The 15,266-nt window shown below is 53.1% G+C and overlaps 2 protein-coding genes and 1 non-coding gene across 3 annotated transcripts; 1 reads left to right on the top strand and 2 right to left on the bottom strand.

Annotated features, from left to right (window-relative positions):
* Positions 1 to 117: 117 nt before the first annotated feature.
* LOC115557163 (kelch-like protein 10) lies at positions 118 to 6,075 on the top strand. Its single transcript, XM_030374770.1, has 5 exons — positions 118 to 548; positions 1,229 to 1,721; positions 2,744 to 3,355; positions 4,098 to 4,247; positions 4,690 to 6,075. Exons 1-5 carry the CDS (start codon positions 358 to 360, stop codon positions 5,041 to 5,043), a joined length of 1,800 nt encoding a protein of 599 aa, XP_030230630.1. The 5' UTR covers positions 118 to 357; the 3' UTR covers positions 5,044 to 6,075.
* trnap-agg (transfer RNA proline (anticodon AGG)) lies at positions 5,616 to 5,687 on the bottom strand. Its single transcript has one exon. It is a non-coding gene; the product is annotated as a tRNA-Pro (tRNA).
* A 52-nt stretch (positions 6,076 to 6,127) lies between the features above and the next one.
* On the bottom strand, positions 6,128 to 14,788 carry LOC115557086 (uncharacterized). The gene is made up of 5 exons (XM_030374671.1): positions 14,602 to 14,788; positions 13,992 to 14,212; positions 9,811 to 10,066; positions 8,552 to 8,738; positions 6,128 to 6,517 (listed from the first exon to the last, which is right to left on the bottom strand). Exons 1-5 carry the CDS (start codon positions 14,683 to 14,685, stop codon positions 6,447 to 6,449), a joined length of 819 nt encoding a protein of 272 aa, XP_030230531.1. The 5' UTR covers positions 14,686 to 14,788; the 3' UTR covers positions 6,128 to 6,446.
* Between the last annotated feature and the right edge of the window lie 478 nt (positions 14,789 to 15,266).

Here is a 15,266-nt window from a genome sequence, read left to right as displayed (position 1 = left end):
CAATTTTTTTAGACACACACACACACACACACACGGAAGACCCCTGTGTTGACCCATAAAAGCTCATGGTTCCAAAACTGGCAGTGAGGGAACCATGGAAACCATTATTTAATTAGAAACAAACACATTGTTGCTAGGATACAGATTGTATCCTAGATGGTAGCATAATTAACACCTCCTTAATGCAGTGTTATTTTATAGCTCAATAACTTCCTTCGAGGAAAAATAGCCAGGCTATACAATGGCTAGCATAAGACGAGTCAAGGTAAATTGTTATCTTTCCTTAAAATACGTTTAGCATTAATTTCATTGACTGAAGACAACAACAACACAAAGCACGACCAGGGACGGGAGGCCATGGATGGGCCGCAGGAAGTGGATGGCGCCGAGCAGGAAGTGGGCCTGGAGAGGGCGATGAGCGCGACCACGTGTGACGTCTTCAACGAGCTGCGTCTGGGGGGGCAGCTGTGCGACGCGGTCATAGAGGCGGAGGGGCGGCGGTTCAACGCTCACAAGAACATCCTGTGTGGCTGCAGTCCCTATTTCAGGTGAGACGAAGGTCCCAGACATCACCCTCTTCTTCGTCTGGTAAAGAGTCTGTTCAGCACAGGAGCGTGTCTGTGTGTGTGTGTGTGTGTGTGTGTGTGTGTGTGTGTGTGTGCGTGCGTGCGTGCGTGCGTGCGTGCGTGCGTGCGTGCGTGCGTGCGTGCGTGCGTGCGTGCGTGCGTGCGTGCGTGCGTGCGTGCGTGCGTGCGTGCGTGCGTGCGTGCGTGCGTGCGTGCGTGCGTGCGTGCGTGCGTGCGTGCGTGCGTGCGTGCGTGCGTGCGTGCGTGCGTGCGTGTATGTGTGTCTGTGTGTGTTTGTGTGCATGTGTGTGTGTGTGTGTGAGTTACGCCTCTGCATGGTGAGACAGTCCGTGTGATCGTTGATGTTGGAATGTGTGCGTGTTTGTGCAGCTGTGTAGATGTATATGTATTTGTTTGTGTGTTTGTTTAGCCATGTGTGTGTGTGTGTGTGTGTGTGTGTGTGTGTGTGCATTTGTGTGTTGCCTTGTGTATGAGATGAGAATTATAGATAATAAACGGATACAGATGCCGTATTCTTCCATAGGAACACATTCGGTATTTCATGCTCTCCCCTCTTCACTGAATGCACATGCGGGCCGTGTCAACCCCTCCTCCGGTTGGGGCGCCTCCTGATCCTCCCAGAATGCACCTCTCTCCTGCAGGGCCCTGTTCACCAGTGCGGGCGCCCCCCCCCGGCCGGCGGGGGTGTACCCCATCCCGGGCGTGGCGGCCGACACCATGCAGCTGCTCCTGGAGTACGCCTACACCCGGCGGCTGGCCGTCAGCGCGGACACGGTGGAGGCCCTGCTGGTGGCGGCCGACTACCTGTCGGTGCCGGGCGCCGTGCGGGCCTGCTGCCGCTACCTGGGCGCCCGGCTCAGCGTGGCCAACGTGGTGGGCGTCTGGCGGCTGACCGCCCACTACCCGCTGCCCAGGCTGCGGCGCCTGGCCTACGGGTTCCTGCTGCGCTGCTTCGAGGAGGTGGCCCGCGCCTCGGAGGAGTTCCCCGAGCTGGCCCCGGGGGAGCTGGAGCGCCTCCTGGGGGAGGACGGCCTCAACGCCGCCCGCGAGGAGGCCGTGTTCGAGGCGCTGCTGCGCTGGGTGTCCCACGACGAGGAGGGCCGACGGGGCCACCTCGCACAGCTGCTGCTCAAGGTGGGGGGGCCCCGGCACACCTCAGGGCTTTAGGGGGGGGGGGGCCCCGACACACCTCAGGGCTTTAGGAGGGGGGGGCCCTAACACACCTCAGGGTTTTGGGGGGGGGGGGGGGGGGCCGAAACACCTCAGGGCTTTAGGAGGGGGGGGCCCCGACACACCTCAGGGCTTTAGGGGGGGGGGGGGGGCCTGACACACCTCAGGGCTTTAGGGGGGGGGGGGCCCTGACACACCTCAGGGCTTTAGGGGGGGGGGGGGCCCTGACACACCTCAGGGCTTTAGGGGGGGGGGGGGCCCTGACACACCTCAGGGCTTTAGGAGGGGGGGGCCCCGACACACCTCAGGGCTTTAGGGGGGGGGGGCCTGACACACCTCAGGGCTTTAGGGGGGGGGGGCCCTGACACACCTCAGTGCTTTAGGGGGGGGGGGGGGGGCCTAACCACACCTCAGTGCTTTAGGGGGGGGGGGGGGCCTAACCACACCTCAGTGCTTTAGGGGGGGGGGGCTAACACACCTCAGGGCTTTAGGGGGGGGGGCCTAACACACCTCAGTGCTTTGGGGGGGGGGGGCCTAACACCTCAGTGCTTTGGGGGGGGGGGGCCTAACACCTCAGTGCTGTAGGGGGTCCCGTTCCCCACTCGGGGGAGACCCCTGGACTGTGAACGGCTGGTGGTGGACCGCTGGGGGAGCAGCCTCCCGGTGCTTCCATAGATTCCTTTGAGTCTGTTGCAGCCTTGCTTGCAGACGTGCAGACATGTCTACCTCCACCGTAGTGTACTGCAGTTTACCTTGGTCTCTGCCGCCCGTCCTAAACCCTCCACGATGGTCCCTCCCCCTCACCTTTGTTACCTGTGTAGTCACTACCCACAATGCACGCGTCTCCCTTTAGGAATCCTGTTCACCCATTGGCTCACTGAATGCGTCCTTGGTAACTCTGCTGCCTGTACTATCCCATGATCATGCTCTAATGTGCATCAGTGTGTGTGTGTGTGTGTGTGTGTGTGTGTGTGTGTGTGTGGCAGGTCCGCATGGGTCTGATGGACCCCGAGTACTTCCTGAGCCGCGTGGAGAGCCACCCCCTGGTGCGGCGCGACGCGCGCTGCAGCCCCGCCGTCACCGCCGTGCTGCGGCTCATCGGCGCCTGCGACGCGAGTGCCTGCCTGGACGTCCTCAACCCCCTGACGCGCCCCCGCCTGCCGCCCGCCGTGCTGCTGGCCGTGGGCGGCTGGAGCGGCGGCGCCCCCACCGGCAGCGTGGAGTCGTACGACGCGCGCGCCGACCGCTGGGTGGGCGTGCCCGTCGAGGGGGAGGAGCCCAGGGCGTACCACGGCGTGGTCGTGCTCGGCGACGCCCTCTACTGCGTCGGCGGCTTCGACGGCGTCCAGTACTTCAACAGCGTGCGGCGCTTCGACCTGGCGGCCTGCCGCTGGCGCCCGGCGGCGCCCATGCACGCGCGGCGCTGCTACGTGAGCGTGGCGGCGCTGGACGGCTGCGTCTACGCCATGGGCGGCTACGACGGCCACGAGCGGCTCAGCAGCCTGGAGCGCTACCGCCCCCACGGGAACCAGTGGACGCCGCTGGCCGCCATGAGCGAGGCCCGCAGCGACGCCAGCGCCACCACGCTCCACGGCAAGGTGAGACCGCCAGGTGAGGGCCAGGTGAGACCGCCAGGTGAGACCGCCAGGTGAGGGCCAGGTGAGACCACCAGGTGAGACCGCCAGATGAGACCGCCAGGTGAGACCGCCAGGTGAGACCGCCAAGTGAGACCGCCAGGTGACCGCCAGGTGAGACCGCCAGGTGAGGGCCAGGTGAGACCACCAGGTGAGGGCCAGGTGAGACCGCCAGGGGAGAGCCAGGTGAGGGCCAGGTGAGACCGCCAGGTGAGGGAGGGGGGGGATGTGTCATGACAGAGGTGGGGGTCTTCAATGTGGTTCAAAGATACACAGGAGAATAAACACAGAAACGGGAAGTTAAAAACGTAAATAGCAACGCTATAGGACAGAAGCACCTGGTGTACGGCTGGAGGCCCCTGAGTACGTTGTTATGTTCAAAGGGGAGAAGTTAGAAATGAAACCAAATCAAAGCAGGAAAAACATGGTTTTCGTTTCATTGTGTATGTTGTGCAAAACTGCAATCCCAAACAAACAACCCTAACTGACTACTAACTAACCCTAACCCTTACCCTAAACCTAACCCCATCCCTTCCCTAAAGGGAAACAAAACGAACCAGAACGCACTTCTAGATTAGAAGAAAGCTGAGATGAAAAGGTGTGATGAGAGCTGGAGTTGAAGGTATCAAACCAGTGTGTGTGTGTGTGTGTGTGTGTGTGTGTGTGTGTGTGTGTGTGTGTGTGTGTGTGTGTGTGTACATCTCAGGTGTACATCTGCGGGGGGTTCAACGGCTCCGTGTGTCTGGAGAGCGCCGAGTGCTACGACCCGCGGGCCGACCAGTGGACCCTCCTCCCCCCCATGGGCGGGCCCCGCAGCGGGGTGGGGGTCGCAGCCTACAGGGACCAGGTCTACGCGGTCCGTTTCCATGGCAACACACCTCACGCTCTCTCACACACATGCAAATAGGTATTGGCCTAAACATTTTACGTTTTTTAAGGTTTAAGTTCATTATTGGGTTGTGTGCGTCTGTCTGTCTGTCTGTCTGTCTGTGTGTGTGTGTGTGTGTGTGTGTGCTCGTCCGTCTGTCCGTCTGTCCGTCTGTCCGTCCGTCCGTCTGTCCGTCTGTCCGTCTGTCCGTTTGTCCGTCTGTCCGTCTGTCCGTCTGCCCGTCTGCCCGTCTGCCCATCCGTCTGCCCGTCTGCCCGTCTGCCCGTCCGTCCGTCCGTCCGCCCGTCCGTCCGTCCGTCTGTCCCTCCGTCCGTCCGTCCGTCCGCCCGTCCGCCCGTCCGTCCGTCCGTCCGTCTGTCTGTCTGTCCCTCCGTCCGTCCGTCTGTCTGACGCTCTCGTCCCCCCCCAGCTGGGGGGCTTCGACGGCGTGGACCGCCTGCTCAGCGTGGAGGCGTTCAGCCCGGGCGCCGCCGTGTGGTGCGCGGCGCCCGCCATGCTCGGCCCGCGCAGTAACTTCGGCGTGGAGGTGCTGGAGGGCCGGCTGTACGTGGCGGGCGGCTTCAACGGCCACAGCACCTCCTTCAGCGCAGAGCGCTACGACGGCGCCACGGGGGCGTGGAGCGCCGTGCGCGACATGGCCGTGCACCGCAGCGCGCTGAGCTGCTGCGTGGTCACCGGCCTGGCCGACCTGGCCCAATACGCCTTCCCGCGCCCCCCGCAGGCCCCGCCCGCACTCCCCGACACCCGGGAAGACTTTGATTAAACATCAGTTCATTGAGGACTGTTCTTGACTTATTTATTTTTTTACATTTATAAATTAGGCTAGTTATATTTATACATGTATTACTTCTACCACTAACACAAATACTCTTTGACTTAAATATGTATTATTTTTATTCTTCATCTTCGTGTTGGGCTTTTGACTTCATTACAACATTACGTTTACTTGTTTTTTTATATTGAGCAATTGATAATGTTTTATTTGATGTGTACTGCTATTACTAATTAATTTCGCGGATGAACGAAGATGGCTTACCAATCTGATATAGAGTATGCCTTGTCATGTCAAGTAAACAGGAGAAGGGATGCAAAGTATTAACTCCTCTGCACACGTTTCCTTCCTATATATGTTCTTATGTTTAAATATGTAAATATTACATAGGACTGTAACATCTCAAATGTTTTGTGCCTTTGTTTCACGTTACTACGTGTGTTTACGTCTTTAGGTGTGTTCTGAATTCCAATCCAGTTGATACAGGCTACTACTAATGAGTTACCGATGATACTATGGACAATTATAAATCGACGCAACGAATTGACCGATAATATAAATGTGGGCTCGTCCGGGATTTGAACCCGGGACCTCTCGCACCCTAAGCGAGAATCATACCCCTAGACCAACGAACCATATGCGTTATAAAGTTTTGCGGAGAAACATATTCGGCCTTATGCTTGCAAAACTTAAATTTGGACAAATTATTATAGTGATGAATAATCCGCTATAAATTCATTAATAAATTGGTTAATATTAGTCTCTATTCAACGATATAATAATTAGAAGAAAAGCAGAGACGTTTATTTTTGCAGTTTTACCAAGTTTTTTGCAGTTTTACCAGTTTTAACAAACTGCAGTCAAAACACTTTGTATCAGTAATGTTATATAATTGTTCTCCATTTGCCGGATTATTTCAAGGACGATAGACACCACTAGAGGGCGGTATGATGAAATCGTTTACCTATACAACCTATTGTTTATGAACACCTTAAACTAAGTAAACCAACCGTGTGCCAAGAATGTTCTAAACTAGGTAGTCCAAATGACAAGCAAACAAAGCACACCAACAGTCAATATTGATGATCAGTTTTTTAATCGAAAACTTTAGATAAATAATTATAAAAAAACACAGACTGCATTATTGTAATCAACACACAGGGAAGACCAGGAAGGAACACAGGAAGTTTACCCAACCGTGATATTATTCTGTAGCCAATCAATAAAACCAAAAGAAAAACAGTAACAAGAAGTTGACCAATGGGAGGCAGGGCCCCCAGCAGGGCCCCCAGCAGGGCCAGGCGGCCATGTTGGATCGGGGGAGGATGGCGGGTGTGAGATGTTGAAGGCGGGGTGGGGGGCCCCTCACTGAGGCCCCGGCCGACCCCTGGCCCTCACTGCCGGCAGCCGAAGCAGGACGGGTTAGCGCAGATGTCACAGGCGTCCCTGAAGTTCAGGACACTCACTGGGAACAGAGGACGACAGGGAGGGTGAATAAACAGACCGGACCCCCCCCTACAGACCGGACCCCCCCCTACAGACCGGATCCCCCCCTACAGTCCGGACCCCCCCCTACAGGACACTCACTGGGAGCAGAGGACGACAGGGAGGGTGAATAAACAGACCGGACCCCCCCCTACAGACCGGACCCCCCCCTACAGACCAGACCCCCCCCTACAGTACAGACCCCCCCCTGCAGTACAGACCCCCCCCCCTGCAGTACAGACCCCCCCCTGCAGTACAGACCTCCTACAGACCCCCCCCCTACAGTACAGACCCCCCCCCTACAGTACAGACCTCCTACAGACCCCCCCTACAGTACAGACCTCCTACAGACCCCCCCCTACAGTACAGACCTCCTACAGACCCCCCCCTACAGTACAGACCCCCCCCTACAGTACAGACCCCCCCCCTACAGTACAGACCTCCTACAGACCCCCCCCTACAGTACAGACCCCCCCCCTACAGTACAGACCTCCTACAGACCCCCCCCTACAGTACAGACCCCCCCTACAGTACAGACCTCCTACAGACCCCCCCCCCGACAGTACAGACCCCCCCTACAGTACAGACCTCCTACAGACCCCCCCCTACAGTACAGACCTCCTACAGACCCCCCCTACAGTACAGACCTCCTACAGACCCCCCCCTGCAGTACAGACCTCCTACAGACCCCCCCCTGCAGTACAGACCCCCCCCCCCCCTGCAGTACAGACCCCCTACAGACCCCCCCCTACAGTACAGACCTCCTACAGACCCCCTCCTGTCAGTGTCTGTACTGAGGGGGGGTAAACACAGCGCTCCACCACAGAGCTGCCCGCTGCCATGTCTCCATCACACTGTTTGCTCGACCTCTCGTTGGCCCCTCAGTGTTCCTGATGAGGCAATCTGTAGGAATCTGTCTCAGGGCTAGGGACTCTGGACTCCAGGGACTGCCGTGTGTGTGTGTGTGTGTGTTTGTGTGTGTGTGTGTGTGTGTGTGTGTGTGTGTGTGTGTGTGTGTGTGTGTGTGTGTGTGTGTGTGTGTGTGTGTGTGTCTGTGTGTGTGTGGGTGTGTCTGTGTGTGTGTGTGTGTGTGGGTGTGTCTGTGTGTTTGTGTGTGGGTGTGTCTGTGTGTGTCTGTGTGTGTGTGTGGGTGTGTGTGTGTGTGTGTCTGCGTGTGTGTGTGTGTGTGGGTGTGTCTGTGTGTGTGTTTGTGTGGGGGTGTGTGGGTGTGTCTGTGTGGGTGTTTGTGTGGGTGTGTCTGTGTGTGTGTGTGTGTGTGGGTGTGTCTGTGTGTGTGTGTGTGTGTGTGTGTGTGTGTGTGTGTGGGTGTGTCTGTGTGTGTCTGTGTGTGTGTGTCTGTGTGTGTGTGTGTGTCTGTGTGTGTGTGTGTGTGTTTGTGTCTGTGTCCATCTCTATGAGTGTGTCGGTTTGTTTGCTATCGTAAGCTCTCTCTGATAAACTCTAACTTGAAGTTGATCTATTTCCTCTCTTTTATCCAGCAGTAACAACATGTGGTACCTGCTCCTAACTTTACTATCGGTTAAACTGCATTAGTATCTAATAACTCTGCACTTTTTGTGCTGTGCTTTTGAAAAAGATTTTGAAAATTTGATCCATTTATCTGTTGTATTCTGTGGTGATTAATGAAAAGTTAAGATGAATCAAAGACAAATGATAGATAAGCAAAAACTTGAAATCCAGATAATCCCCAGTCCACAGATCTATGGGGTCCCTCCTGGTCCCTCCTGGTCTATGGGGTCCCTCCTGGTCCCTCCTGGTCTATGGGGTCCCTCCTGGTCTATGGGGTCCCTCCTGGTCCCTCCTGGTCTATGGGGTCCATCCTGGTCCCCCCTGGTCTAAGGGGTCCCTCCTGGTCTATGGGGTCCCTCCTGGTCTACGGGGTCCCTCCTGGTCCCTCCTGGTCTATGGGGTCCCTCCTGGTCTATGGGGTCCCTCCTAGTCTATGGGGTCCCTCCTTCTTTGGGGCGTTCTTCTTTGTGGTTTTGTCTCTCACCGATTCTGGACAAGCTCATGGCCGCTCCCTTGTCCTGACACACGGGCTGGAAGACCTGGGGCAGGTTTGGGTCGTGGCAGACCATCGCCGCACTGGTCCGGCTGAGGTGTGGGGAGACCGGACCATCGAGGTCCATCAGGCCTCTCAGGGTCTCCACGGCCTGGAGGGGGAAAACCAGGTCCCCGTCCTGAGACACAGAGGAACAAGCGTCATACTCTGATAGTAGACCGTATCCAGAGGACTCTGTCTGACAGTAGACCGTATCCAGAGGACTCTGTCTGATAGTAGACCGTATTCAGAGGACTCTGTCTGACAGTAGACCGTATCCAGAGGACTCTGTCTGACAGTAGACCGTATTCAGAGGACTCTGTCTGACAGTAGACCGTATCCAGAGGACTCTGTCTGACAGTAGACCGTATCCAGATACAGAGGACTCTGTCTGACAGTAGACCGTATCCAGAGGACTCTGTCTGACAGTAGACCGTATTCAGAGGCTGTATGGATCAGTTGGGTAGAGAAAGAATCTTCTAGAACATTTCTTTTTATTCTAAAGCATTGAGTACAATAGTGTAGCCTGGTCCTACCAGACTCTCATACTTCATTTCATTTGCAAAGAGAGTCTGGACCTACTCAATTGACTAACGTTAACTCACTTGAAGGCGGGTGTCTGTTAAAGTTTAAAACTAATGGATCGCTAACGTTTGGCCAGGAATCACGTTGCAGGCAGGCTGTAAACAAACCAAACACTGTGCGATGTAGATGTCCGTCAACGAGAGCTGACTTTAACGTTATTGTTCTCAGCCACTCCCTCTGCTCGCTGATTGGACGCACACAATTTGGACGGAGAAAACCCAGTAACATACCACAGGCCCAGACCTAGTACCGAAGGGAAATTAAAATTGAGCGGAAGTACTTAAGCGGGCGGAGCCATGCTAACAATGGTGATCATAGAAGGTGACATTATTGCTGTATTAATAGAGCATGTGATGAATAAAAGTAACTCCCGCAAGTTAATTTATTGCAAATTATTGAATGAATCAAATTAGCAATCGGTTTGTTGAATGGCTCTCATCGTCACGTCATATAAACACACACACACACACGCACACAGTCACACGTGATTACACACAAACACACACACACACACACACACACACACACACACACACACACACACACACACACACACACACACACACACACACACAGACAAACACAAACAAAGTCCCCTTCCAGCCAGGATAATATCAACAACTCACCTTCACCATGACGCCCAAGGCTCCACTCACGCTGCAAGCAGCCAGCACCAGCATCAGACTCTGCACAGCTCTCATGGTCGGCACGGTCAAGATCTCGTCAAAGGCAAACAGTGAAAGCTTGAGATTCAGGTTGCTCTGTGACGGGTCTGTCCCCTCCTGCTCCCCTCTTATAGCCTGAGGCGGCTCCGGGGAGTAGCTATCGTTCATTAACCAGCCGGACCCAACGACCCACCACCCAGGATAAGATCCTCTTTTCCTTGTTTACAATCCCCCTCCCTCATGCTATCCTCCCATCTATGACACGTCTATGAGAGACAATCAACTCTGTGATCCAATTCTTACGCAGACATCGTCCATAAACCCCGGCCCCATCTCCTCTTCCTCGTCATCAGGCCCGTAGATCACTCTTTGGCCTGTCCAATAAGGGAACCTCCCTGATAGCAGTAGGTCAGCTCTGTTTGCAGAGGATAATGGCACGTCTGGGATCACACGAGTGTTGAAATCAGACTTTATGGGGTGCATTTATGTTTTTTTGTGAGCGTAGTGGCATTTTCAGACTCCCATACATCTGTTATGTTAACTCTGTTCGTTGTTTGTTGCTGTTCTTAGAAAGATGCAGTAGGGCCTTTCGAAGAACATTGTGTTGGAGCTAATCAACATGAACAAAACCTCCAGCTCTTTAAGGTATAATAATAACCACCACGTTAAAGGGACCCTGCAATGTACGACATATGACATTTTGTTGTGCTATAATGTGAAACACTATGAACCACAAACTCATAATCGCCAATATACAACAAATTCAGGAACACAACTTTGTTTTTGAACAACATTTTTGATCTCTTAACATTTCCAGGTCAAACACTCGCAAATAAGGAGGCTGTTTAAGAGACGAATTTTGTAAGATTTGTGCCATTCATTGATCTGTCTGTCCATCCGTACATCTGTCTGTCTATGACCCATCAATATATTAATTCAACCCATTCATTGACCCTTCCATCCATCATTGGATGGCAGTGGCTCCGGGGGTTTAGCAGGTGTTCTGGCAATCAGAAGGTTGCTGGTTCGACACCCAGCACCTCTAAGTGTTGAGGTGTCCTTGAGCCACAAAAAAACTAAACCGCTCCTGATGTGCATAAGGTTCCTTGCATGGTTGACACGTCCTTCAATGAACTTACTCTGATCTTACTCCATGAATGAATTAAGAGATTATTTGTATGTTTTTAATCTGCTCCATGCACGTGGCTGGTTAAGGGGGATTGTCTTCAATAGTTTGAGAGGGATTCATTAGCCAATGATATTGCATCATGATGAACCAGGATGATGACTGTTGTAAGGTGGAATGGGGCGGCCACCACGGTGACTTTAACTAGGCTCCTCTAGACAAGGACGAAGAGTGATGATGATGGAAGACCAGTTTATCGTAAAAGTTTGTAGACAATGACACATGACCTGGTGCAGGAGATCTCCTCATGTGGGAGGTATGATAGCTGGTCTAACCTGTGCACATTGATTACTCAATGCACAACAGGTCCTCCTTGCACAACAAGTCGCCTCACTCCTCCACCCACTTCTTCCTGTCTGCCGTTGTCACGTACCTACGAGTCATCCAGGCAATCTTCAACAGAGAGACCCCACGCCCCGCTACTCAACCCTAACACCACAGGGGCCGGAGGGGGAAGAACGCCTCTCCTTCATGACCCATATCAACACTTTTCATGTTTAATCTTATCTAAACAGTGAGTCAGCTAGCGGAGTGTGAACGGGCTATGTTCGAGGGACGCAGAGCTGTGGCCTCATTCTGAGCTGGCATTACGCAATACAACGATAAGAAATGACTCGGCAGCTGGGCAGCATGTTCTCTACTGATCCATTACAGACATCCTTGAGGATCTCATATTCAAGACGACCACCGTGGTGATAGTAGTTGGCTGTTGATCAGTCCCACTGGCACAGTTCTGAGTTCATGGTTGTTGCCAATGGTTGTAACAATGGCCATGCTGGAGCCACTAGGTGGCCCCCATACTCCATGAGCTGACCTTGGTCTGGGCTCCTCTAGACGGAGACAGGATGGTGATGTTGGAAAACCGGTGTGTGATGATGGCTGGTCTAACCTGTGCACATTGATTCCTCAATGCAAAACAGGTGTGCAGCCTCACCGGCCCCAATCAGACCACCTCGGGCCAGGAGAGGCTGCTTAAACCAGACATCCTCCACGCTCACGCCACAGATCAGTGATGGTTTTGTCGTTGTTTATGTCTTGGTTTTCTGTGCCTTGTGAATAATACTGGCTACGGTTTCCAGACTATATGGTTTGTGTCTGTGGTCAGTCTATATAGGTATATATAGTGCATGTTATACACAGTAAGCTACTGGCAATGGAGCATCAAGAAGAGATGAACGAAGCCGTCAATGTGCTGTTGGCAAAAAGCGCTGGGTGGTTTCACGGCTCACGACGCATAGACCGCAGGATGTACCGTCCAAAACAAACAGAGGCATGCTGTGTTCGCACAGCATTACAGCGAAAGCTATAACGCTTTAGTTGGAAGTTCTGTGAATCATGTGTAAGTCTGGTCTGTCTAAAATTTGCCTTTATTGAAAAGAATGAGGTACTTGACCCATAATCACATACTTTGAATATAGGCACACATCCCAAGTATGTAACTGCGGACCGGAGGCGCGTTATATCGCTCATTCAAATGATAGCATAGCACATATTTTCACATGAATCTCTTTGGTCGGTTCTTCCTCGCTCTCGTCCCATGGTTTGGTTCTCTCAGGTGCCGCCAGTTAACCAATCAAATGTAGGAACAAACAAGCATCTCCCACCTGGGGCTGTGGACCCTCCCACCTGGGGCTGTGGACCCTCCCACCTGTTGCTGTGGACCCTCCCACCTGCGGCTTTGGACCCTCCCACCTGCGGCTTTGGACCCTCCCACCTGCGGCTGTGGACCCTCCCACCTGCGGCTGTGGACCCTCCCACCTGCGGCTGTGGACCCTCCCACCTGCGGCTGTGGACCCTCCCACCTGTGGCTGTGGACCCTCCCACCTGTGGCTGTGGACCCTCCCACCTGCGGCTGTGGACCCGCCCACCTGCGGCTGTGGACCCTCCCACCTGCAGGTACCCGCTAACTTGGGGCTAGTTCTGTTCTGCAGAGTATGCTACTGGTACATCCTGCAAGGCCTGGAGGGAACAGGCGGTATAGCCTTCAGTTACTATCACCTTCAATCACATGTAAGGAGCGTCGCTAACAGTTCAAAGCTACGGCAGCAGAACGGCGTCGTGGGAGCATGTCTGCTCTGCATTAGCCTGCTCCGTTCTGCTCATTGTACTAAAGCTATTGGTGTTAAGTACAAGGCTTTGAGTCAGGGACTTCAGGGAGAACTGTGACAAGCTCGGCTCGTTGCTAGGCCTTTTTCTTCATCTAAAGATCGTTGCTGTCATTAAAGAATTAACAATGTGTAATACTATATATCTTTCTTGGATAAATTGGCAGCTTGACTTCATCTTTAAATTAAAGGAAACCATTTCATATAGTGCAGTATGTATTTTTATTCAAACATTAATAAAAAAAGCATTTTACATTAAATACGTCTTAATAGTTTGGCGAGAGAGAAATGTAGCGAACAAAAAAACTATTCAGTCTAAAATTTGACAATATAAGAACTTATCAGGAAGGAAAAGTGCTATTCATAATGCTAAGTAACAGTTCCTTGGAAGCTACCCAAATATTTGAAAACCTTTTCTGAAGCCAACCCTTACATAACAAGAATGCTGAAGATCCCCCAAAAAGTAAAGTAAAAAAAAACAACAGCATGGAAAGATGCGGACGCAGTTCACAACAAACAACAATTGAGTAAAGATGGCCGTCCGCTGTCCACCTCACTAGAGTTTGGGCGCGTTTGATTTAACATCCAGTGCAGGCAGCATAGGCGCAGATCTCACAGACGTCCATAGGCATCATACCTAACGATCGGAGAGAGAGCAGAAGGACAGAGAAAAAAAAGTCAGAAAATAAACAACTGAACTGGTCCTGGGTTTGATTCCCACACTGCCCTTCCTAAACGACATGCATCTGTAATCGTTGTTGGCAGCTTTGGAGGGAGGTGGGTACTAACACCTGTAACACTGCGATGGGTGGATGATAACTCTGAGGCCTCATGGCCGTTCTTTATCTGACGGTAGGACAACAGCGTGGGACTCACTCAGGCCGAGCAGCGCGGGGGAAGCGTTGTTGTGCTGGTCGCAGAGGGCCTGGAAGGCGTTGGGGAGGGCAGGGTGTGAGCACACCAGCCAGGAGCTGGCGCTCAGTCTGGGGCTCATGCTGCCCGGTCTACTCGGGCCCTGGGTCAGCTTCTGGAGCATCCGTACGTCCTCCAAGGAGAAGCTCAGCCCTTCCACCTAGGACACGAGAGAGAGGCGTGGAGAGGCGTCACATGGAAGGCTCTCGCTGTCTCTGGAGGAGTTGCATTGTGGTGAAACCCTCAAGCAGATACTCATTCACTGGGGCCACGTGTGGCCACGTTCACATTCCATCGCTCCCTTCATGATAATAGACCCATGACGCCAGTGGGGTTAAAAGCATGAATAATAAGAAACACATACTCATAAATGAATACATATTTATATATATCTCCTCATATCACTCATCATTCTCAGTACTCAATACTCTGTCATCTTAGTGTCACAGACCCCGGCAGGACGACTGCGTCCCGGTCGGTCTATTGTTAGATAAGAATGAAGGAGAAGCCTGAAGGTGGAAACAGTGTCATCATGTAGAGCACACGTACCTGGACCTGCACTGCCTCGGAGGTCCCAGAGTTCAGGGCCAGGATCAGGAGTAGCACAGCAACAGCTGGGGCCGTGGTCGTCATGGTGATGGCTGTGGTGGAGCTGCCTGGATACTTGTTCTACTTCTCTTGCGGGGTGGTGCGTTCAGAGGATGCTGCTCTGGATCTGTGCTCTGCCTCCCTTCCCTCCCCTGCTTTTAAACAGGACTGACGGTCATCTGACCGGTGACGTCACGAGTCCCCAGCGATCCGCGCGGCTTTCCCATGGGTTAATTAGCAGTGTTTTATTATGCCATAAAATGGTAATCATGGATAACACTCTGACCCGTCAAAAGTTGTGTTATTATTATTATTATCATATAGTTGTTAGTATAATGGGGCCATGCCTACTTTCCCCCGCCTTTGCAAGTCCACAACAGTAAGAAAGGTTAAACCCTCTGGTTAAACGATAACTTGGCCGGCTTTGTGACTGAAAGGGCACCTGTGATAAGGCATTATTTGAAAGAGTTGCATTTCACAGCTATGGAATATCAGCGCAGCCTCGCTTCACGTTGCAATCTCAGTGACAAAAGCAGCATCCAATAATATTTTCAAATGAGTCTGCCGCGCAATCTGTCATCACAGATGGTGTTGTCATTATCCAGGCAGGGCTGGGCCTTACATAA

Source organism: Gadus morhua, chromosome 13 (genome assembly GCF_902167405.1).
Source record: "Gadus morhua chromosome 13, gadMor3.0, whole genome shotgun sequence".
Taxonomy (NCBI): Eukaryota; Metazoa; Chordata; class Actinopteri; order Gadiformes; family Gadidae; genus Gadus; species Gadus morhua.
Note: the sequence above shows the minus strand (reverse complement) of the source record. Positions and strands in the feature narration are given on the sequence as shown.

Bases quoted from the DNA above. Each gene is read 5' to 3' on its own strand.
- LOC115557163 (XM_030374770.1), top strand. From the start codon at position 358: ATGGATGGGCCGCAGGAAGTGGATGGCGCCGAGCAGGAAGTGGGCCTG. The intron at 1,722-2,743 runs GTGGGGGGGCCC...TGTGTGTGGCAG, and splicing joins TCGCACAGCTGCTGCTCAAG to GTCCGCATGGGTCTGATGGA. The intron at 4,248-4,689 runs GTCCGTTTCCAT...GTCCCCCCCCAG, and splicing joins ACAGGGACCAGGTCTACGCG to CTGGGGGGCTTCGACGGCGT.
- LOC115557086 (XM_030374671.1), bottom strand. From the start codon at position 14,685: ATGACGACCACGGCCCCAGCTGTTGCTGTGCTACTCCTGATCCTGGCC. The intron at 14,213-14,601 runs GTACGTGTGCTC...CTCGTGTCCTAG, and splicing joins CCGAGGCAGTGCAGGTCCAG to GTGGAAGGGCTGAGCTTCTC. The intron at 6,518-8,551 runs GTGAGAGACAAA...CTCTGTTCCCAG, and splicing joins CATGAGCTTGTCCAGAATCG to TGAGTGTCCTGAACTTCAGG.